Source organism: Bos grunniens, chromosome 13 (assembly GCF_055505025.1).
Source record: "Bos grunniens cultivar Pamir isolate PY7600 chromosome 13, Bosgru_T2T1.0, whole genome shotgun sequence".
Classification (NCBI taxonomy): Eukaryota; Metazoa; Chordata; class Mammalia; order Artiodactyla; family Bovidae; genus Bos; species Bos grunniens.
This window is the reverse complement of record NC_141177.1, coordinates 73,452,723-73,476,958: the sequence shown is the minus strand read 5'-3', so window position 1 is coordinate 73,476,958 and position 24,236 is coordinate 73,452,723. Positions and strand designations below refer to the sequence as shown.

Here is a 24,236-nt window from a genome sequence, read left to right as displayed (position 1 = left end):
CATATAAGTTTATGATGTCTATCCAGGGCTTAAAAAATGAGTTCTGAAGATATTGATAATTTGAGGAAAGACACCTCATTGTAATTAAAGAAGTTGTCATTGGTGGTGGTATTCAGTTGCTAAGTTGGGTCCAACTCTTTGTGAGCCCATGGACTGCAGCACGCTAGGCCTCCCTGTGCCTCATCGTCTCCCGGAGTTTGCCCGAGTTCATATCCATTCATCAGCGACGCTATCCCACCGTCTCATCCTCTGCCATTCCCTTCTCCTCCTGCCCTCAATCTTTCCCAGCATCAGGGTCTTTTCCAGTGATTCAGCTCTTCACATCAGGTGCCCAAAGTATTGGAGCTTTAGTTTCAGCATCAGTTCTTCCAGTGAATATTCAGCATTGATTTCTCTTAGGATTGATTGGTTTGATCTCTTTGGTGTCCAAGGGACTCTCAGATGTCTTCTCTAGCACCACTCTTTGAAAGCATCAATTCTTTGGTGCTCAGCCTTCTTTATGGTCCAACTCTCACATCTGTACATGACTAATGAAGAAACCATGGCTTTGGCTGTATGGACCTTTGTCAGCAAAGTGATGTCTTTGCTTTGTATGTTGTCTAGGTTTGTAACATTAATTAAAGTAGTAGCATTCATTAAAAGTGTTTTTAAAACCACGGTCTCTAGAGCACACAGTATTATAAGGCATAATTAAGTGTAAAAGAAGGTAGATATACATTTTCTTAATAATATATTTGTATGTTGAAAAATAGTCCTGTATGGGTGTTAAGAGTTGGAGTATAAAGAAAGCTGAACGCAGAAGAATTGATGCTTTTGAACTGTAGTGTTGGAGAAGACTCTTGAGAGTCCCTTGGACTGCAAGGAGATCCAACCAGTCCATCCTAAAGGAAATCAGTCCTGGGTGTTCATTGGAAGGACTGATGTTGAAGCTCAATATTTTGGCCACCTGATGTGAAGAGCTGACTCATTTGAAAAGACCCTGATGTTGGGAAAGATTGAGGGCAGGAGGAGAAGGGAACAACAGAGGATGAGACGGTTGGATGGAATCACTGACACAATAGACATGAGTTTGGGTAGACTCCAGGAGTTCAAAGATGAAAACTGCAGTGGTATTCCCAGTAGGGAATTACTTACTCAGTCAGCTATGCAAGTTGGAGCTGCCAGGAAACAGGAAGCAAAGAAGGTAATGCAGAAGCCCAGAGCACTCAGCTTTGGGCCACCTGGGCACAGCCTTATCGTCCTTCTGATGGTTCCAAATTAGATTTTGAGGCAAAGTCTACCTTGTGCTGACTCCTTTTATGCAACCTGCAGCCAATCAGTACCTCTTAGCAAGGTGTTTGCATTCTCCCTCTGGTCATAGTAATACAATAAATAACAAAGAGAGTTAGGAAAAAGTAAGTTCGTTCAGGCTGGTATTTAGCATATACCTGAGAGTGGGTAGCAGGATTATGTTTAGAACTCTGGGACTAGTTGGGAGACTAGGTAGCCATCTAGAGACTGCCTTCTCGAAATGGAACTTTGTAGCAATGTTTTTATATGGCTGTCAATTCATAAGCATTAGTTATGATTATATTCAGTATAACTGCAAAAGCAACTCTGATACCAAATACTAAAATATTTCTTGTGTTTTCTGTGACTTTGTATTTTTTAGAATTGGCTTTCCCAGTGGGAATGGGAGTCATGGGAAATTTGCTACCTAGTACCTCCTTCTCAGCTGTGTCCACATAGTATATCGACTTGTTTTAGTATTTGTAACAAATTAAGAGTTCACAAGGGAGGTTGGTATAAAGGAGTGCTGTATCATTGAAAAGCAGTATATAGCAAGTCAATTCTGATTCTACTAGGACGCCCAATCTATTGAGTAACCACATCTAATAATGTGTTGTCCATAAATACTAATTAATTTAGTGCCCTTAATCAGTCATACAGTCAGGGCTATGGTAAGAAATCATCCAGTGTTTCTTTTTTCATTCCTGTACTTTTTTTTCTATCCTCACCTTGCATTTACAGAATATTCTCAGTTATCTCCTAGAATAGTGACTACAGGCTCTAAACTCAACATGTTTGTCTTTTTTTCTTTTAATCTATACAACTGAGTCTTTGCTCTTGTTTTTCCATGAGCTTGGTAGGTCCAGGAAAAACAAATTCAAATAAAATGCCTACATGAGTCCCTTCAACACTGGACGATGTGAGGTAGGAAAACTACAAAATAGATAGAAGCCACTTCAGTCAGTTCATGTTGATCATTTTCTTCTCAGTCAATACATTTTATAAAACAACGAGCAGTACCTACTCCTTCAGGGTCCCTGGATTTGTACATTCATTGGTTTCTTAAAGATTTATTCTATACTGTACCCTGAAAGTTTTATATCCTAAATATTTCTGTAAACACTCCCTCAGTTCAGGCCTGTGTCACCTTTTTGTTCCCAGTATTAATGCCTTCAGATTCGTCTTCCTCCGGTTATTCGTGTGCCTTTCAGATTCCTCCCTCCCATGGTGTTTAGAGTCACCAATCTCAAAAGCACACGTGACCATGAGGCACTCTGAGTCACGTTAATGTCTAGACCTCTTAAAGCACCACTGATGCTCTCACAGTCTGACTTCTGCCTGACCCTCTGTCTCTAGCCCTTTCAGTCCTTTGCTCTAGAATTCTGAACTGCCGCTGGCGCCCTCGTCACTTGTCCCTGTTGTTGTTCAGTCGCTCAGTCCTGTCTGATTCTATGCGGCCCCATGGACCGCAGCACACCAGGCTTCCCTGTCCTTCACCATCTCCCAGCGCTTGCTCAACTCACGTTCATGGAGTCGGTGATGCCATCCAAACATCTCATCCTCTGTCATCCCCTTTTCCTCCCGACTTCAACCTTTCCCAGCATCAGGTTTCTAATGAGTCAGCTCTTCGAATCCAGTGGCCGAAGTAATGGAGCTTCAGTGCCAGCGTCAGGCTTTCCAATGAATGTTCAGAACTGATTTTGTTTAGGATTGACTGGTTGGATCTCCTTGCGGTCGAAGGGACTGTCATGAGTCTTTTCGAACACCACAGTTGAAAAGCATCAGTTCTTTGGTGCTCAGTCTTCTTTTTGGTCCAACTCTCACATCCATACATGACTACTGTAAAAGCCTTTGCTTTGACTAGACGGACCTTTGTCAGCAAAGTAACGTCTCTGCTTTTTGATACGCTAAGTCTGTCATACCTTTTCTTCCAATGAGCAGGTGTCCTTTAATTTCACGACTGCAGTCACCATCTGCATTTCTTTTGGAGCCCAAGAGAATAAAGTCTGTTTCTGTTCTCATTGTTTCCTATCTCTTTGCCACGAAGTGATGGGACCGGATGCCATGACCTTCATCAGTCCCATCCCTTCACTTTGGACAGATATCTACCCTGTGGTGTGTGTGCTTCTCTCCCCATCTTGCTACAGCCTGAAATGCTCTCCCTCTCGTGCCCTCTGTTCCCTTGAACTGTGTAAGTCTGCACTCAGGCATTATCTCTAGAAAAGCCATCCCTGACACCTTTTTCTACATTTTTCGTTAAACTCCAGTGTCTAGTACTGAGTGGAAACCTGAGAAATAATGATTGAATAAGAGAAACTGGGGCTCTGTATCAACCTAGAGGGATGGGATGGGGAGGGAGATGAGAAGGAGGTTCAAAAGGGGCGATATATGTGTACCTATGGCTCATTCATGTTGAGGTTTGGCAGAAAACAACAAAATTCTGTAAAGCAGTTATCCTTCAATAAAAAAAATAAATTAAAAAAAATGGTGTATATACTGAGGTGACTTTTAAGAGCTTGTCCTCTGCAGTCTAGGAGCCAAGAGGAGAGACATGTAAAGAAATAATTTACGGTCCAGATCTATATCTATCACTAGGAAAATCTAGAAAGATACACTAGAAAAATCTTTAAAGTACTAAGGTAGCTACAAGGAAAGGCATACCTCTTTATCAGGGGAAAGATGGCAGTAATTAAAGACAACTTCACAAAGCAGGTTGAGCCTTAAAAGATGAAAAGTAATTTGTCAGAAAGGTAGAGGGAAGCCTTTCAGATGAAGGAACTGATAAAAGCTAAAAAGTAAGAGGAATTTTGTAAACCATGAATAATGTTGCAGTTGATGCTTGGCACATTGTTAAAAAGGTCTGTTATGAAGTAGAGAAGAGAATATATGGTGACTTTATATGTCTGTCCTGTATTTTGTTTGGTTTCTGATTGTTTTGTTCACTGATGTTTGGATCAATCTGTGACTGAATCTTTGAGCTGTTTGTGTGCCTGTAACCTGGTGACATCTGGTATTTCCCAAATGGTTTGTTGAAGTTTTTAGGTCATTGGAAGTAGTTCTTAAAGAAGTAAATATTCAGCTGAAGATTAAGATTGATTTAATCTGTCATTTCATACAATATTTTAGATCTGTGTTTTAAATGAGGATTATGTCTTTTATCTAAACATTCTAAGTAATTTTAACTAAACATGCAGATCTGTCAAGAGAACGAGACTGGGAAATGATAACAGAGGAAGAACAAGAAAAACTTGATGAAGATGAGAATAACCATGCACAGGTATGTAAAACTGTAAATTTCAATTTCTGGTGTAGTACTGTATGAGAAAATGTGTATCAAACAAGGCAAGTTAGAATGGAAAGATAAGTTAAAACCCATCACAAATGAGTTAAAGCAGAAGTTCAGTGAAATTTTGTGAGGAATACCAAATTACTGCTTCTCATGAGGAAGATCCACTATGTGATAAGCCTTAAGAAGGAACAAATCAAAAGGAAATATCTCCTAATCTCACAAATAATATACCTGATTGTGAGGAAAAAGATGCATTTGGAGTATCTGTCTCTCTAGTATTCCAAGCATTTCCTGAACAAAAAGAACCCAGTCTCAAAAATGTTTTTCTGTGGTCTGTAAACTCTGGGTCCCTTGGATAGACTTGTTGTTCATCTTCAAAGCTTTGTTTCCCTGAAAATAAAGTAGACTTTGAAAATTATCAACTAGACATTGAACATGTGTTTATGAAAATTGAGCAGAGTTTTTATAATGATACAGAAAATAAAAAAGTAGGGGAGCCAGTAGTTACATTCGAAGTGAAAGACCAAGAGATTGATATGCAAATGTCACAAAATATGAGGCAAGATCCCACTAATCAGAAATTAGACACGGGACAGGCATGTCAGTCTAGTCTGTGGCTTGTCTACTCTGGTAAGGTGAAACATATAATTCAAATAAAAATTCACGTTCCCCTTGCTGTTGTTAAAATACTGATCTGAAGAATAAAGCAATACAGGACTGGTTCCAGAAGCCACTGCATGCGGATAATTGCAGTGCTAGTGACAATAAAAGCATGGAACCCGAATTAGAAAATGGGAATTCTTCTCCACCTAATAGTCATGGCGCATCTGAAATGTATGTAAATGAAGGATTAGAGAAGGATATACAGAGGTTTAAGAAGGAAATAGACATGTTACAAGTAGAGTTGCTGGCTCTGGAAAAAGAGATGCAGGCTCATTTATTCTTGTTTTGGTTTTTCTCTTTCTTGATGATTTGGTCCCTTTTGATTTTCTACTAACGAATAAAGTGGGGTCATCCAAAGAGGTAATTGTGTAGAAATCGATTATTATCTCAATAACAGGAATTCATGGCTTTTGTCCTTCAGTCAATTCTAATATCTAATTGTTCTCAATCAGTCTTCATAGGAGAAGGCAATGGCACCCCACTCCAGTACTCTTGCCTGGAAAATCCCATGGACGGAGGAGCCTGGTAGGCTGCAGTCCATGGGGTCGCTAAGAGTCGGGAATGACTGAGTGACTTCACTTTCACTTTTCACTTTCATGCATTGGAGAAGGAAATGGCAACCCACTCCAGTGGTCTTGCCTGGAGAATCCCAGTGACGGGGGAGCCTGGTGGCTGCCGTCTATGGGGTCACACAGAGTCGTACACGACTGAAGCGACTTAGCAGTAGCAGCAGTCTTCATATGGACTGGGAAACTCATTTAGCTATGTACCACGTGGTCTTCTGAGCCAGAATAAGCATCAAGGAAATTGCTTAAGAAGAATAATCAGCTAGGGTTTTGTGCCTTTTTTTCCCCTTTAACTCTGTTGGGTTAAATATGTTATATTTCCATAGAATGGGAAGAAAGCACTCACTGAGAGATGGGACATGAACATGTGTTCCCTCTAATCTCTTCATTGTGGTTGAATACGTGTGATCTTTTCTGCTTTCCGCAATCGCTGGGCACTTAGATTTCCAGCATGGCCACTTCAGGATCTTTTTAATAACAAATACATGTGCTCCCACATATGCTTTAATCAGCACTCTCAAATGTTTCTTTTGAGACAGACATTTCCATTATGTTGTTTACTAAAATGTAGAAGTTTTGACATGTGTGATTTTGTTACATAGGTTGTGTGTGTGTGTGTGTGTGTGTGTGTGTGTGAGAAAGTTGCTCAGTCAGGTCCAACTCTTTGCGAACCCTTGGACTGTAGCCTGCCAGGCTCCTCTGTCCATGGAATTCCCCAGGCCAGAAAGAATATCAGAGTGGCTAGCTGTTCCCTTCTCCAGGGGATCTTCCTAACCCAGGGATCAAACCCAGGTCTCCTGTATTGAAGGTGGATTCTTTAATGTTTGAGCCACCAGGGAAGCCCATAGGTTAGTATAAACCCTGAGCAAAAAAGGAAAAAAAAAAAAAAATTAAGTGTTTACCTACAAAGGAGAAGACTGAGTTCTGAGATGCTGTGAGATTTTTCTTCTTCAGTAATAGGTTTTGAAAAATTGTTTTTGCTCTTTTGTGTAAGAGGTGCTTTGACTGAGTTTGAACAACAGACAAAAAGACAAAAACAAAAACAAAAACAACTCCTCTATGTGTTCTCCTGTTAAAAAAAAAAAAAAGGAGATGATCCCTACCCACAACTAAGACATTGAGTTACTGTGCCAAAGTCATGCTTTTAACTTACCTGATTAATCTGATGAATTCATTTGGTAATACATAACATTCAATGTTCCAGAATTGTATCATCTCTTTTGGTGCCATAAAATGCTAGGGAGTGCCAGTTTAGGGGCCTTAAACAAAACCTTGAACATTTTTTGACTTTATTGCTGTTTTTGGTAAATAGTGGGGCAATGCTGCTGCTGCTACTGCTAAGTCGCTTCAGTCGTGTCTGACTCTGTGCGACCCCGTAGACAGCAGCCCAGCAGGCTCCCCCATCCTTAGGATTCTCCAGGCAAGAACACTGGAGTGGGTTGCCATTTCCTTCTCTACTAGGTAATTATATCTATACCCTCTAGCTGTAAGGTTTGACGGTTATTGCATGTGGAATTTGGAAGCATTACTTATATTCCAGAATTCCACACTAACTAACAACTCCTCAGTTTCATTCTGCTCCTTGTGTTCTGGTAAACTCTGGTTCATTTAATTTCGTGAACACCGTCACTTTTTTACTATCTCCCAGATCCAAGTGAAAAAAGAATTGTAAAAGGCAGAGGGGAAAGAATAGCTTTAGTGCAGAGAAGAATGTTTCCTTTCTGAGGCACGAAGGTGTCACATCCTCTCCATCCGGCTATTTAATGGAAAATCCAGGTGGTAAAGACCAAAGAGGACAGATTTTGTGTCTTTGTCTTTTTATTTCTCTGTCTCTGCCAGTCAGATGGGGAAGACAATATGAATAATTGCATCTTATTAAGAACGCCATTTTTGAAATTCTGGGAATTTTGATTCTTTTCCTCAAACAGAAAGGAGCAGATTTTACAAAGATTTCAGTGACTTGTAAGTGATAAAATTAAAATAAACACAAAAATATTTTTATCACTTAAGTTCAGGGCGAGCACTGAGTCAAATAATAAAATTGAAAACAAAGATCTTTATAATCAATACACAGCAATTATTCTTAGTGTCAAACTTCCATTAAAGGTTGAAGAAGAAAAGAAGCACAAAAGCAGTGAAGTGGAAGTATCAGAGAACGTATGCGATGCTGCTGATGAGAGTGGATTGTTTCAGCAGAGAAAGCGTGGAGGAAACAGCAACCAGGAGTTTCCTGCTATGCAGAATGAGGGTTCTGATAGGTAATCCTGTATCAATATTTAGCAGCACGTCCCTTCTTATGTTCCTATAAAATAATTTCTAACTTGAGCTAATGTTTGTGATGTACAGATTTTATATTTTACTAGAGATACGGTTATTTTTAACACTCTTGTCCTTTAGCCTTATTACTAGAGTTCCTTTGTTAAGGAACATATTAGAGTATTCTGGATTTGACTGCTTATTTGCCTTACTCAGTGTGTTGTATATTTAAATGTGTTTTGTCACTAATGAGCATCCTTTCATTTCAGTCTGAGGGCTCCTCTCAGCGTTTCTCACGAGGCGGGACTAGTGGTGATGAGCTCCTCAGGTTTGCTTTGTCTGGGACGGTTTTTATTTCTCTTTCATTTCTGAAAGACAGCTTTTCTGGAAAGAGTCCCTTGGCTGGCAGGCTTTTCTCTCCTAGCACTTTGAGTGTGTCCATGGAGGAGGCCAGATTGCTGATGGTGGCGGGAGACCCCATGAGGCCTCGGTCTTTCAGCCATGAGGCTGCTGTCGCCGCCATCATGCGGGTGGTTTAAAAGTGAGCTCTCCTCCCCTGGCCAAATATTTCCTTGGTTTCTTCTTTCATGGTATATGTGCCTCATGTCACTTAAAATACCACCTAAATTAAGTGTGGCTTTTTTCTGTGAATTCTCTTTTTCATTTATTTTTGGCTGCCCTGGGTCTTTGCCGCCGCAGTGCTTGGGCTTCTCAGTGTGGTGGCTTCTCTTGATGCTGAGCGTGGGCTCTCGGGTGCTGGCCTCAGTAGCCATGGAGCATGGTTTAGTTGCCCCATGGCACGCAGGATCTCCCCTGACCAGGACTGGAACGCCTGCCCCCTTATTGGCAGGTGGACTCCTAAGCACTGGACCACCAGGGAAGTCCCTAAATTCACCATTATTATATTTAGTAGCAAAATAAAAAAATATAGTGTAAATCTACTTATGGCTCCCATGTCTAAGAGTCAAGGCGCTTAGCCAGGGGACTCCAGGTTTGCAGTGTAGCCCTTGAGGTTCTTCTCAGTGTCTTTCCAGATGCATCTCTCTCCTTTCTTCCATGTATTTTGTGCTCTTCCTTCCAGGTTCCTTGGAAACAACCCAGATGCCCTGTGCCTGATGTTTGTGCTCACACTCGAATCTCCAAGTAGAATGATTTTCTCCCTTTTCTGTTTCTCAGGACCTCCTCTCTTCACTTCTTCTGCAAATCCTTCCTTATTTCACTTATCACTTTCATATGTCAACTTTTATATATCATATTGTATCATAATCATATCTGTGTTTGAAGGAGGAATTTGTTTTCTTGCATATGGTTGGTACTTTATAACTGTTTTGTGAATTAATAAGATGGGTAAGAGTTGGAATTTTATAAGAATTGTTTTTTTATTCTTTATCAGTTGAATTATTAGAAAACATTGGCTTTTTTGTGGACTTTTTAAAGTAGCGATCCTGGTGTGCACAGGAAGGGAGTAAAGAAAAAGAACGATGACAAATGGACACCGGAAGAACGTGTGATTGCACCAATATTTGAAAAGACCGATTCACTGACTGGTGGTCTGCTGCACGTGAATGATGGCGGCATTTTAAGGGAAGTGGATCAGGGTGATGACAGGTACATTCTCCAGATTCCTTGTTTGTAGGGGAAGAAATGTTAGCACTGAATACTTCTTCTGGAAATACAGCAGCATTATACAGTGCTCAGGCCAAGACAAGAGATTGCTCAACTCTAGTGGACGAACCCTGCTGAAAGGTTGAGGTGAGGACCAGTGCCTTTGGCCGGAAGTCATTTCAGTAAATAGTCCCCTTGGAAGCTGGACTGTAACGAATACACGAAAACATTCAGTAGGGAATATTATTGGGACAGGCAATGAAGAACTGGATGGTAACTGAAGAGGAATGTGGAGTTCACAGGTGTTTCTTGTTTTATGTTAAGAAGGGAGCTTCTCGAGTATGTATGCTCTTGGAAATGAGCCAGCAGAGGGCATGTTTATTTAGTTTAGTCTTGTTTGCTTTTCCAATACTAGAAAGCTTATTGATTGTATGACATTATCTTTAAACTATTACAGTAAACTAATTGTACGTAATACTTCTGTTCATGTATAGTTTTATGGTAAGGGCTTGTTCATTGGTTCTGAAGTGTAGTATTCCTATGTAATGGAATATGCAGATGATTGCTTAAGTTAATTCTATCATATATAGATTTTCAAAAATTACATAATTGTGAATTTACACACACTTAGGCTATACTGAATAGGACATGGTCATTCCTTGATGATTCTAGTTGATAGTAACATGGTGAGTAGCTATGATTTTGTAAGGTGCTCCGAAACATCACATCATATTAACTTCATAGTTGTTTATAGATTCCAGGGAAAAGGGGAAGATTTTGTTTATATTCAATAGAAAAACATTATTAGCAGTCTTTCACAAATTATTCCTTTTGCATGACAAAGATCTAAATGAGAGAACTCGTGCTTCCTTTACTAAGTGTGTCATTAACACATATTGTGTGCTCAATATATCTATGTCAGATGCATGAAGAATCAGCAGAATGGGTGAATGAAGGCCTATTGATGAATTTCTTTACAGAAAACAGAACTGTATTGACAGTAGATTTGCAGGCTTGCCTACCTCTGAAGTCTTTAATTTTTGAGAAATATGTTTTAAGATTCAGAAATCATTATTTATAGCTATAGCTAGATCTGAAAAAATCCTATAGATTCATTTGCTATCATATTACTTAAAAAGGCTTTTTGATATTACTTTCTCAGCATATTTGGGAAGAGCCGTGTTGAAGCCAGACTTCCTGGGTTTGAATTCTGGGTCTGTTGGTGACATGCTGAGTGGGCCTGGGCACGTTCCTCAGCCTTTGTGTGCTCCATTTCTTCCTGTACCCATCTCCCAGAATGACTGTGGGGATGAAAATGCCTTTAGGACATGGCAAGTGCTTCTAATAATGCATGGCTGATGCATACGACGTCCTCAAAAGCTAATAGCTTGGTTATTCAAATGGGTTTCTTTCTTAGAAGGACTGAAGGAATACCTCCCAGATAGGTTGTATTGCCTTAAAAGTTAGCTCTTCTGGAAAAGGACAGGTGCAAAAACACTGGTATAGTTTCCTATCATACAACACAAGTAACTTTATGTTTTTCCTTTTCCTTGGATCTAACTTTAATACTTTATTAATATTACTGATATATTTTCTGTGTCCTTTAATGCTGCTCTTATTTATTTCTGCATCCTTTATAGACAATTACTTGCCAATGCACAGAGTTTATATGAAAAAGTTTAGGTATTGTTTGTATTTTTGAATATTTAATATTAGCCTGAAAAGAATCATTTGTTCTTTTAGGCCTGCAAGGAAAACACCATATGGAAAGAAGAAGGTATAGTAAAAAAATGAACTTTCAAAAACATTATCCTTGTCGAAAATACTCTGTCACAGGAGTAGTGGTAAAATAGGAAATCTTCCTTTGTTGTAGAGAAGTTTACCTTGAACACATCATTCAGAAACACTGTTGATAAAGTTATGCTTTTGATAAAAATCTCTTCTTTTAAGAAATGTCTGTTTTTGTTTTGTACAGAGTTTTATCACCTCTGTACACTTGGTATATTTATGCATATTTTAAGGACATTGTGAAACAGTATTGTTTACGTGTAGGTCAAAGAACAAATTAATTACGAGAATGACCTGGATGACTTAACTCAGTCGTCTGAGACTGTTTCTGAGGATGGCGATGGGCTTTACTCTACGAATTCCCCGTTGGAAGTAGAACCTCTCGACGTGGGGCGTAAAGGTAGGCCCGCAGTGTAAATGTTAACGGAAAGCCTGTCTGTGTGTCGAGGAGTGATATATGCACACCTTGTCAGTCTGCTCTAGAGCCAGGGATATGCTACAGTGCTGTGCGTCCCAGAAGTTTGTTTTGCGTTAAAAGGGCATGAACGTGAGTGTATACTCTGAGCCACACGCCTATGATCCTTCTCACTCACTGTACCTTCTGTTGACTCTTCTTTCCTGTGCCCCCACCCACGGTCAGGTCAGCATCATTTTCCTCCTACAGTCTCTGAAATACTCTCAGGACTTCTTTCCCTGCCACTCCACCTGGCAGAACCTCGGTCTGCATAGCAACTGTAATTATTGCCTATTTGTAAACATTCAGGTCTCATCATGCTACCCTCTTGCTTCAAGCCCAACTGTTGCCTCTCTTTGCTGCGTGGTTAAAGGTCACAATTGTGTGGTTCCATTTGGTTTGAGTTTTCACCTTTCTTTCTACATGAATTCTAGAATCAGCTTGTCAGTTCCCAAAAATGTCTGCTGGTCTTAACGTTTTCATTTTCTTTCAGTTCCAAATACTTTGTACTTTCTCTTTTCATTACCTCTTTGATCCAAGGGTTATTTAGATCCGTGTGACTTAGTTTCCAAATATTGAGAGTTTTCCAGAGATCCTTCTGTGCTCTTGCTTCTCATGATGTGTTAGGTGCATCCAGAGGGGCCCTGGGGCTAGGGCTGATTATTTCCTGCCTTGGAGGCCAGACCTTGCTGACTACCCTGTTCATTCTGCTGGTAGGTAGGACTGTTTCCAGCCTGGCTCAGGAGGCTAGATAGAATCCCTGGGAGTGCGTGAGCTCCAGGCACAGTTTCCTGTAGTCTTTTCAGACGGTCTCTCCCTGGTCTCAGGCGGTTTCTCACACATGTGCACTCTTCGTTCCTCTGCTGAATACCCGAGGGGCTCCTCCTCAGATCTCCGGGGTCCTTTTCCTGTGTCCCACTCTCTCCTCTCCACGGTTCTGACCTGTGATCTCTGCCCGCATTGGTTTCCCCAGACTCTCAGCTTCATCACCTCCACTTGGGGAGTCTGGTGCACTAAGCTGCCATCCCTTCTCCCCATGTCGGGGCCTGGAAATTCTCTCCAGGCAGTGAGCTGGGGCGTTCCTTAGACTAACCTCGTGTGTTTCCAGGATCATTGTCCTTCATTCCCTGAAGTCCTTTGTCATGAAAATCATTGTTTAATGTATTTTGTCGGTGTTGGTTTTGCTCGCTCCACTCAGGAAGGTAAATCGGTAGCTGTTCACTCTGTCTTGGTTAGAAACACATGGCAGCTGGAGACTGTCCACAGGGTTGTTCCTCCTACTCTGATCCCTACTTCCTGCTCGTCCTTCATTTCTCAGTCTGACAGCTCTTCCCCAGGGAAATCTTTCCTGGACCCAGTCTGTGTCAAGTTCTGTTATGTGATCATAGAACTCTCTTTTCTTAGAGTATCTATGTGAGGTCACAATCACTTGATTTGTCTTTCTCTTGTCCTAGACTTCAAGCTAAAAAAGAGCCAGGGGCATCTGTTTTATCTTCAGATCTTAGAATAATGTCTTCCACATTATAGAGAATATTTGTTCATTGCCTGGATGAGTAACTGAAAGGCACAGTTCTTTATACTCAAAAATTACTCACATAATTTTTTTTTTGTTTGTTTCTATCTTTGTTTTGTTCATCATGCAGATTCTGGTAGCTTGTTGAAAATTTGGGATGCAGTTTTTTCCTGTGAAAGATTAGTAGCTTTTCAAAGAAGCCACTGTGAACTACTTAGAGAAAAAAATCACAAAATGAAAAGTAAGGTTCGTGGGCTACAAAAAGAGCTGTCAGAAAGCAAAGAAGTAAAATCACAGTTAGAGCATCAGAAAGCAATGTGGGAACAAGAGCTCAGCAGCTTGAGGTACTGTACATCTCGCTTTTAAAGAAATACTTGAACTGTTGTTTTGTTTAATACTGCAGAGATGTAGGTGTTCTATAAGGACTAACTTATCCTCTTGGATTTTACAGGAGAGAAAATGTATTGTGGAGTGTGAAATTCTTGGAAATAATATAGTAGGTTCTTAACAGTGAATGCATCTAATAACTTAATGTATATTTTTCCAAATCATCATTTTCATGACCATACAGGAGTCCACCATAATGGAAATCCCATTAGTTATTTACCAAATTAACTTTCAGTTGTTTTTCACTTTTCTGTATTCTATTTAATACTGCAAGGAACGACTTTTCTATCAATTCATTTCTGCCTTTTTAATATATTTTGAATACATTATTCTTTAATAATATTGTCTTATTTGGTTAAAGTATGAGAAGTTTTCAAAATGTTTGTGATCTATATTTCTAAACTATTCTTCAAAAAGTTTATATTACTTTACATTCCCACTCACAGATGTATGAAGTAGCCATTTTTCTCAAGACAAAATAAAAACAAAGTTTCATGCAATTTGATTCTTAACCCTGTGTATGAAAACAGTGATCATTATTAAGTGTTTTTCATTGTATTCCCCCCATTTTATTATTTTAAACATTGTGAAGAGGGAACAAAATTTATTGCAGCAAGAGTGAATAATCCCATGATTTTCTAAGAAGAGCTCTCTAAATTTTTCAGATTCACCTTAAAGCAAGAAGAAGGGAATAGAAGAAATTCTAATATGTTATATGAAAAAATGAGGGAGGAGTTAAGAAGAAAAGAAGACGAATATAGGAAAGAAATTGAAGTGAAACAGCAACTAGAATTCACTCTCCAAGCACTCAAAAAGGAACTGAAGACTGTGAGAAATAATGGGAATCAGGTAGAGTAATCTGTGGTGAAAATTTCAAATTTCTAACACTATATCATCAATATTATTTATAATGTCCCCCTTTATGTTGGAAAAGTACCATTTTACTGAGTGTTGTGCCATTTATTTAGTATTAGAGGAAATTTTAGGTTACTTTTTAAAAATAAAAGCAAAGAAATTCAAAATTCCCTAAGTAACAAGGCCAGAAACAAGAATTCTATAATCCTGAAATGCTGGGTGCAGTTTTTTGAGCAGAGAGAGGAAGAGGTCACGTCAGTAGCTCACACAATAGTTACTAAGAAACCACAGGGTTGAGATTGGTGTAGAAACTGGAGGCTAAGCTCTCCACTCACCTCAGGAGACAGATCCTTCTGCTTTGAGGGACCATTGGTTAGTGAATAGGTCTAGAAGAGAAGGGGCATGGGGAGGGAAGATGGTGCCTAATTTTACATCAAGTTACCTCTGGCCTTCAATCCGGCAGGTGGCTGAGAGTCGTGGACCCCCTCCCTCTGTGCCTGTCAGCCCTCCAGGCCACCTGCCCTGTGAACAGCTCAGAGCTGGCTCCAGCTTTCCCAGCTGGGTTCTCCCTCACAGCGGAGTCCTCAAGGACAGGTGTTAACTGGCATCCTCTAGAAGTGCAGGAATGCTCCCCACGGAATTTTTTTCCAGCAATTGGTAGAAACCAAACACTCTTGAAGTTGATTGTCCTTCATTCTGAAGAGTTGTCGAGTGGCATCTCAAGCAGAGGAATTCACTCCCCCAGCCGATATCCCTCTCAGACACGGACCGGGTCCCGTCCCTGAGGTCCTAGCAGCAGATCTCCCACAACGAAAACCTCTCAGGGAGAGCTCGGGAAAGTACTATTTGTAATTCAAATCCATTTGTCTACCTCAGTCAGGTAGGGACATACAATGGCCTCGTCCAAGGAGAGGCCTTCAATATTTTCCATAGGAATTGATCTCAGATCCTTCACGACTGTCTCAAAGGAGCCGGGACCCTGATTGTGGTTTAGTCCAGGCAGACCACGGGTGCGCCCCCATCGACTGCGCTACCCGACCAAGTCCCTCTGCTTTGGGGTGAGCGTGTCTGTCCCTCCATGCACGTCATCATCTTCAGTGCCTGAATCAGAGTCTGTTCTTGGCTCCACTGTCATTTCTTTAACCAATATCCTGTCAGTGACATTTTCACATCATTTACAGTTTTTCAGTTTGTAAAAGCTGCAACATCAGTTGTAAAAACACTTTTGAACACTTTAACAAGGTGTTTTTTTAGAATACAGTTTTAAAAGTCCCCCTCCCAACAAGGAAATGAAAATCAAAAACTCTTGTTACTAATAGTAGGTATTCTGGTATTTGGTAGTGATTTCCCTTCCTTGATAGATGATTATGTTAGTTTATCACTTCCACTGAAGGTAAGGGAGAAATCTATAGGCAGTTCAGAGACCATACTTTGGAATCATTCTTGTACTTGTAGAAAATGAGCCCTCTGCTCTGTGTAGTGTCCTGTGTCAGTACAAGGAACTTTTGAAAACAGTGATACATATGCCATAGTGTACATTTAGTGATAACTGTGTTTCTCATTGTATTTCCCCCATCTTAGTATTTTAAACAGCATGAAGAGAGAATAAAAGTTATTGCAGCAGAAAAGAATCTCATGACTCTCTAAGAAGAGCTCTCTAAATTTTACCTTATTTACCATTAGTGTATATACCATGAATGAAATAGGAGGATTATTTTGTATTGATATGTTTGTACTAGAGAAGTAACTGTGATTTGATGTAAGAGAACTAACAGAGTCAGAAGACCTGGTGAAAAGCCTGCAGCTTACTTATATAGTTTTAACGTCTTCCTTTCCAGAATCATTATAGCTAATGAGTTAGTTGAGGTTTGTAGAAGTGCTTAGTACAGTTGTCAAAAGGCGTAAGTCTGTAATTGCCTATTAAAATGTTAGAGAGGTAGCATATTCTCAAGAAAACAATTTCTGTACAAAATATAGTCTATTTATATATAGAGAGAGCTAAGGCTTTTGCTGTGAAGTAGCTGTATAGGAGGTATTAGATGCAGTGTTTCTAAAGGTAGCGAGTGGTGGTGGTTATCGAATCACAGTTGATTTACAATATTGCGTTAGTTTCAGGTATACAGCACAGTGATTCAGACATATATGTACATGTGTGTGTATTATATAAATGGGGCTTCGCTGCTGGCTCAGACAGTAAAGAATCCACATGCAAAGCAGGAGACCTGGGTTTGATTCTTAGGTTGGGAAGATCCCCTGGAGCAGGAAATGGCTGCCCTGTCCAGTATTCTTGCTTAGGGAATTCCATGGACAGAGGTGCCTGGTGGGCTACAGTCTGTGGGGTTGCAAAGAGTTGGCCATGACTCTTTGCATACACACACATCACACATGCATATTCCTTTTCAGATCCTTCTTGTAGAATATTAAGTGTAGTTCCTAATGTTGTACAGTAGATCCTTATTGGTTATTTTATGTACACTTGTCTATATATAATGGTGTATGTTAAACCCAACCTCCCTATTTATCCCTTCCCCTTCCCTCCGTTCCTCCATGGTGACCATAAGTTTGTTTTCTATGTTTGTGAGTCTCTTTCTGGTTTGGAAATAAGTTCATTTTAGATTCCACACATAAGCAGTATGATATAAGATTTGTCTTTGTCTGACTTACCTCCCATAGTGTGATAATGTCTAGGTCCATCTCTGTTGATACAAATAGCATTATTTCATTCTTTTTCATGGCTTAGTAGTTTTGCATTGTATAAATATTCCACATCAGACGCAAGTTTTAAGTGTAGTCAAATCTATAAATCTTTTATTGTAAGCCTTCTGGGTTCACTGTGGTTCAGAGAAAAGCCTTTTCAGTTTTGAGCTTCTTGAAAAGTCGCTTGGGATTTCTTTTTCCTTTCATGGATTCATTGTCTTCAATTAAGTTTTTGAACCTTTGGAAGTTTCTGCTTGTATGAAGTTTGAGGTTTGTATCAAACCTTATTTTTCTGGTTGGAGAGCCACTTGTTGCAATCTTTTCACTGTATAAACATACAGGTTAGTGTTTCATTTTGGAGGAAATAATGAAACGTCATTTTATTGAGTACTAACTAAAAGTCTCCTTTGTTTCACTTAGGTTTCTGATAGTGGGAGAAAAGCAAAAGATCTGCTACATGAAAACCACCTGCTGCAGGATGAAATTGCCAGCCTAAGACTGGAAATAGACGCAGTAAAAAATCAGAAGGAGGAAAAGGAGAAGAAATATTTTGATGATATTGAAAATCTTCAAAAGGCAATGGAATCGAAAGAGGAAATATTAACAGAGACTATATTCCAGTATACTGGTCAGCTTAATGTCCTGATAGCTGAGAATACAATGCTCAAATCTGAGCTGGAGAACAATAAACAAAGCAAACAGGCACTGGAAACAGAAGTGGAATCCTACCGTTCTAGACTGGCTGCTGCCACACACGATCATGATCAAGGTCAGACATCACAAAGAGACCTGGAGCTTGCCTTCCAGAAAGCAAACGACGAGAGGTTATGCTTGCAGGACCAAATGAAGTTCGATGTGACTAAGCTGAGAAGTAACAGTGAGATGGCTTCCCAGCAACTTTCTGAAGTGGAAAGTCAATTCAATAAGCTAAAAATCAAGCTGCATCAGACGAGAGATGATCTCAGAGAAAAGACTTCGATGTTAGAATGTGTCCAGAGAGACCCAAGCCAAGCAGAGTGTCAAAAGCAGGAAATTGAACACAAGTATCAGAACAAACAAGGCAAAGTGAATGAATACCTTAAAAAGCAGGAATCCTTAGAGGAGAGATTATCTCAACTCCAGAGTGAAAACATGTTGCTCCGACAGCAAGTGGGTGATGCACAAAATGGAGCTGACAGTAAAGAGAAGACAGTCATTAGCATCCAAGACGAGATGCAGCAGATCGTGAAGAAAGTCCATGCTGAAATTGAGAAACAAGGTCTGGTGGTGATGGCAAAAGACAAGGAGTTAGTCAACGAGTGGAATCCTTTAGAAGAGAGACCTTGTCAGTATGAAGATGAGAGAGCAGGAGAAGTAAGTATCCAGAAGAAGTAATTCTCAGACTTCCTGAAAGAAAATTCAAAATGATTCTTGATCCTGGCTAAATGCTGAATCTAGGTGAATGAAAAAATACACAGGCTGTGAATATATGGTCTTTAAACAAGCCTAAAAGCACACCTTGTATCCAGCAAATAAACATTAGACCCAAGAGATGCTTCACTTTGAGTGTAGACATCATGTCGCTTGTGAAATGTTAAGAGATTCAGTTCTAAATTTTTAATATCGACAGGTATTAGTAATTTAATCTTTTACTATTAAGATAATTTTAATCTTTATGTTACCACGTCGGTAAAATGATGAAGCAGACAAAAGAAACGCTCAAACCTAAAATGAATAATCTGAAATTAAGCTTCAGTTACATGGATTAACTTGACAGTCAATTGCACGTTTCCCAGATGCCATCACTTATATATAGTACTTTGGCTTCAGTAGCTTGTCATACCTTTTTGTCATAGTTGTTGGTATAATTTTAATTTTATTCATGTAAATTTGAATTAACTTGGAAAACATTTCAGTCTTGAATCATTTATTCTTATGGCATCTCAATTCTTTAAAGAATTGTCACTAATTGATAATTCATTGGCAAGTCATTTAAATATACTTGTCATTAATCATAATTTGGAACTCAAGTGATGAGCTTTAACCAAACTCTTCTTGTTCTAATCTTCCCACTGCTATTTATGCTATTAACTTAGAACATATTTACAATTTGCTCATAATTCTTATTTTAAGGATCAATTACTATCATCTGAATACCAGATTGCCCAATAAAAATGAAGGGTGGCAGGACTTGAGAGCAGCAGGAATGGAGTGAGTCAGGGAGAGGGCTGTAGGGGCTGAGGTCCAGAGGCAGGTGGAGGCCAGGTTATCAAGGCTCCTTGAGGGCCATGGGAGCAATCTCATTTGTTAAATTTGATTTTTCTTTTATATTGGGGCATAGTTGATTTATAATTTTGTGTTAGTTTCAGATGTACAGCAAATCGATTCAGTTATACATGTATCCATTCCTTTTCAGTTCCTTTTCCCAGGTAGGTGACTACAGAATACTGAGTAGAGTTCCCTGTGTTCTCCAGTAGGTCCTTATGGTTAGCCAAGGGCAAAGGTGGGGAGGAGGGATAAATTAGGAGTTTGGGATTAACATAGACACACTACTAGATATAAAATAGATAAGCCACAAGGGAATGGCCTCATTTTTTTGCTGGGATAGGAACCTGTTGGAAAGATCTGAAGACTGGTTAGAATATGTGAAGATCTCTGAAGTTAATCAAAGCCTCTAATAAAGAAAGAGGGAACATGCTCCACAGGGTGGAATTTTCCACCACTTGCTGCACATTCACACCCGTTTCTTTCTGGTTGTGAGGTGGTGAAGCTCTGCAGGTTTATCGGGAGGGGCAGGGCGTGGACAGCGGGTCTGCATCTTTTGTCTGAGTAACTTAATATCAGGAAGGCTGGAGGGTGGCCCCTTCTGTGTCTGTAACCAGATTCAGTGAGGAGGGAAAAGAAGGTGAGCTGCTGTGTGTGGTGATGGTTTTCAAAGTCCATATGTTGGCGTTATCTATTATTTGGGAAATCTATTTTAAAGTATGGATGATGTTGTATTTGAGTGCTAGAGGAGAGGTCAGTAACGTACAAAGGGCAAACAGTGAATATTTTCAGTTTGTGGACTGTAGGGTGTCTGTTGTAACAACTCAACTCTGCCATATGGCAGGAAAAGAGCTGTAAACAATGTGCAGATGAAAGAGACAGAAAGTGATGATGGCGGATTCGCTAGGTTATCAGTAGTTAAAACAGTTGTTTTTCCCTTTTTTCTCTTTTTAGTTGCAAGAAGCACAGGATCAACATGTAGAGGCCGTGAGATGTGCTGAAAAAACACAGGATCACATCCAAAAGTATGATGTAAAGCAGCACAGAAAACAACTTAAGTATAGAGCAGATAAACAGTATAATACGAGAATTAAATCAGATAATAGACACATCACTGTGAAGCTGGGTGACATTTCGGCTTTGAGCTGTTTTGAGATGCATATTTTCCCCCTTTATTTCCATATTTTGCACATTATCCACAAGTGAAAAGTGAAGTGTTAGTCACTCAGTCGCTTCCAGCTCTTTCTGACCCCATGGATATAGCCCACCAGGGTCCTCTGTTCATGGAATTCTCCAGGCAAAAATCCTGGAGTGGGTTGCCATTTCACTGTCCAGGGGACCTTCCTGACCCAGGGATCGAACCTGGGTCTCCTGCATTGCCGGCAGTTTCTTTACCATCTGAGCCACCAGGGAAGCCAATTGTCCACAAAACACAACTAGAAAAACAGTACAGTTGCCAAATCATTTACTTTTCAAAATTCTAAGATCCTGTATAATTGAACTGCAGACGTTTGTTCAGAAACAGTACGGTATTTTAAAAATCTGTGTGTGAAGGACTTCCTTGAGAGTTCAGGGGTTAAAACTCTGCCTTCCAAGGCACAGCATGTGGGTTTCATTCCTGGTCGGGGAGCTAAGATCCCATGTGACTCACAGCCAAAAATCCAAAACATAAAACAGAAGCAATGTTGTAGTAAATTCAATAAAGACTAAAAATGGTCCACAACCAAAAGAAAAAAACAAAAAAAAAAACACCATGTGTGAGAATAATTATTTTAAATCTGCATTTTAGACTTGAAATTGAAAATGCCGAGTTACAAACTACAGTCAAAAAGCAAGTGGGCAAAATTGAACACCTTCAGAAAAACCTGTTAAGTACAAGACTGGTAAGTCAACTTCTTAATTTCTGTCATACTGAGGAAGAATTTTAATTTTTTTACTAGTAATATATGACAATATTTTGACAGTGTGACAAATGTCATTGATTAAAGAGTTTATTGTATTTTTACAGATACTGTTTGCTACTGGTAGCATAATTCCTCTTTATAGAAGAAGTGGACTGAATTCATAAAATTAATGATTTTTGTAGTAAGATTTTAATTTAAAACATTCTGAGAATCCAGTTGAAAAGCAATATTTTATATAGACCACATTTTGTTTCTTCATTCCTCTGTCAATGAAATCAGGGTTTTTCCACTTTCTGGCTATTGTCAATAATGCTGCCATGAACATTGGTACACAAATATCTGTTTGAGCTGGAAATTTCAGCAATGATTTGATTGAGAATTCTGAATTTCTCTTGTAATCCAAACCCTTCTGTGAAATTTTAGAGAATGAATCATTTTTAATATTGCAGTTTGTTCTCTTCACCAGGAATGAATACTATGTCTCTATAGAACAGTTCTTTCTGAAAGAATACATTTTTTCCTTTGTTGATTTTTTTTTTAAGAGGTGGGGTTTGCATGGGATTTTTTTCAAAGATTATTTTAGTAAGATGTGATTTAACAAAACCTGGAATATCTTGAACCACTGATGAAAATTAGAGCATCTTTAGAAAGTAAAATGTAAATATAGCCACACTTTTAAAAAGTTTCATTAGCATTTAGTATTTTATGTGTCAGTTCAGTTGCTCAGTTGTGTCCAACTCTGCAAACCGATGGCCTGCAGCAAGCCAGGCTTCCCTGTCCATCGCCAGCTCCTGGAGCCTGCTCAAACTCATGTCCATCGAGTCAGTGATGCCATCCAACCATCTCATCCTCTGACATCCCCTTCTCCTCATGCCTTCAATCTTTCCCAGCATCAGGGTCTTTTCCAATGAGTCAGTTCTTCGCATCAGGTGGTCAAAGTATTGGAGCTTCAGCTTCAGGATCAGTCACATGAATATTTAGGACCGATTTCCTCTAGGATTGACTGGTTGGATCTCCTTGCAGTCCCAGAGACTCTCAAGAGTCTTCTCCAACACCACAGTTCAAAAGCATCAATTCTTCGGTGCTCGGCTTTCTTGATGGTCCAACTCACATATCCATCCGTGATTACTGGAAAAACCATAGCTTTGACTAGACAGACTTTTGTCGGCAAAGTAATATCTCTGCTTTTAATATGCTGTGTAGGTGGGTTATAACTTTTCTTCCGAGGAGGAGGCGTCTTTTAATTTCATGGGTACAGTCACCATCTGCAGTGATTTTGGTGCTCCCCCAAATAGTCTGTCACTGTTTCCATTGTTCTCCCATCTATCTGCCACGAACTGATGGGACTGGATACCATGATCTTAGTTTCCTCAATGTTGAGTTTTAAGCCAGGTTTTTCACTCTCCTCTTTCCCTTTCTTCAAGAGGATCTTTAGATCCTCTTCGCTTTCTGCCATAAGGGTGGTGTCATCTACATATGACATTGCCGGAGAAGGCAATGGCAACCCACTCCAGTACTCTTGCCTGGAAAATCCCATGGATGGAGGAGCCTGGCAGGCTGCAGTCCATGGGGTCACTACGAGTTGGACACGACTGAGTGACTTCACTTTTACTCCAATGCATCACGTTGATGCATTGGAGAAGGAAATGGCAACCCACTCCAGTGTTCTTGTCTGGAGAATCCCAGGGATGGCGGAGCCTGGTGGGCTGCCGTCTATGGGGTTGCACAGAGTTGGACACGACTGAAGTGACTTAGCAGCTGCACCTTGGGCTTCCTGTGAAACTTTGCAGGATGACACCTTTAACATTCTTTTGCTCTTGAGATCCTTAAAGGAATCTGAGGCACCACCTTAAGTCTTTCCAGGGTCTTACACTTACAGTCTACAGGTTTTACCTTTAGACCATGTTTTCCTGGCAGCACCCTTGATTTGATCTCAGCCCAGAAGCCATTTCTGTCCTTTAGCATCATGTGACAATTGGGTACGTGGAGATGCTGTAAAGGGGACACAGTATTGAACCCAGTGAGTCCTGGTTCCTTTATATTGAATAATACTTTTTAATTTTTCTTAGGCTTCCCAGGTGGCTCAGATGGTAAAGTGTCTGCCTGCAATGCAGGAGACCTGGGTTCAATCCTGGGGTCAGGAAGATCCCCTGGAGAAGGAAATGGCAACCCACTCTTGCCTGGAAAATGCCATGGGCGGAGGAGCCTGGTAGGCAACAGTCCATGGGGTAGCAAAGAGTCGGACACGACTGAGTGACTTCACTGTCACTTTCTTTTTAAATTTTTCTGATAGGTTATCCCTCTCATTGGTTTACTTTCAGCTGCTTCATGGCAAGAGTCTCTGCCCCCCATGTTTCAGTGTCAGTTTCTTCTCTTGCCTAGAAGCTGACACCGGCAGCATCTTCAAGGACCATCAGGCTTCTGTGTACAATGTCATGAAGCCCATTGGGTTTTCATTTCTTTCTCTGCATCCATTCGAGTGCCACTTACCTCCAGCTTCAAAGGAATTCTCACATGTTTCAGGTCTTTTTTAATTGCAGTACCTCATTTGGGGGCATCACCGACTTGATGGACACAAGTTTGAGCAAGCTCTGGGAGTTGATGGTGGACAGGGAAGCCTGGTGTGCTGCAGTCCATGGGGTCACAAAGAGTCAGATTTGACTGAGCGACTAAACTGAACCTCATTTTTAATATCAGTATCTGTGCCAGTTATTTATTGTTAACAAATTGCTTTAGAAACTACCTC

General features: G+C 40.1%; 1 protein-coding gene across 14 annotated transcripts in view; it reads left to right on the top strand.

The window, feature by feature from the left end:
- Positions 1 to 24,236, top strand: part of LOC147361244 (ankyrin repeat domain-containing protein 26-like) — a 77,162-nt gene that overhangs the window by 44,375 nt on the left and 8,551 nt on the right. For 2 of the 14 annotated variants that reach the window (XR_015139957.1, XR_015139955.1), the window contains exons 14-25: positions 4,464 to 4,546; positions 7,894 to 8,045; positions 8,313 to 8,371; positions 9,484 to 9,651; positions 11,392 to 11,425; positions 11,701 to 11,836; positions 13,534 to 13,747; positions 13,855 to 13,899; positions 14,456 to 14,639; positions 17,763 to 18,695; positions 20,541 to 20,611; positions 21,376 to 21,469. Coding sequence is in view for 3 of the 14 variants with exons in the window: in XM_086334972.1 (XP_086191098.1) it covers positions 4,464 to 4,546; positions 7,894 to 8,045; positions 9,481 to 9,651; positions 11,392 to 11,425; positions 11,701 to 11,836; positions 13,534 to 13,747; positions 14,456 to 14,639; positions 17,763 to 18,695; positions 20,541 to 20,611; positions 21,376 to 21,469 (2,072 nt within the window). In the remaining 11 variants the exon portion in view is untranslated. Of the gene's footprint in view, positions 1 to 4,463; positions 4,547 to 7,893; positions 8,098 to 8,312; positions 9,652 to 11,391; positions 11,426 to 11,700; positions 11,837 to 13,533; positions 13,748 to 13,854; positions 13,900 to 14,455; positions 14,640 to 17,762; positions 18,696 to 20,540; positions 20,612 to 21,375; positions 21,470 to 24,236 lie in introns of those variants that run through there. The other 12 variants (XR_015139954.1, XR_015139953.1, XR_015139949.1 and 9 more) reach the window with 9 other exon arrangements.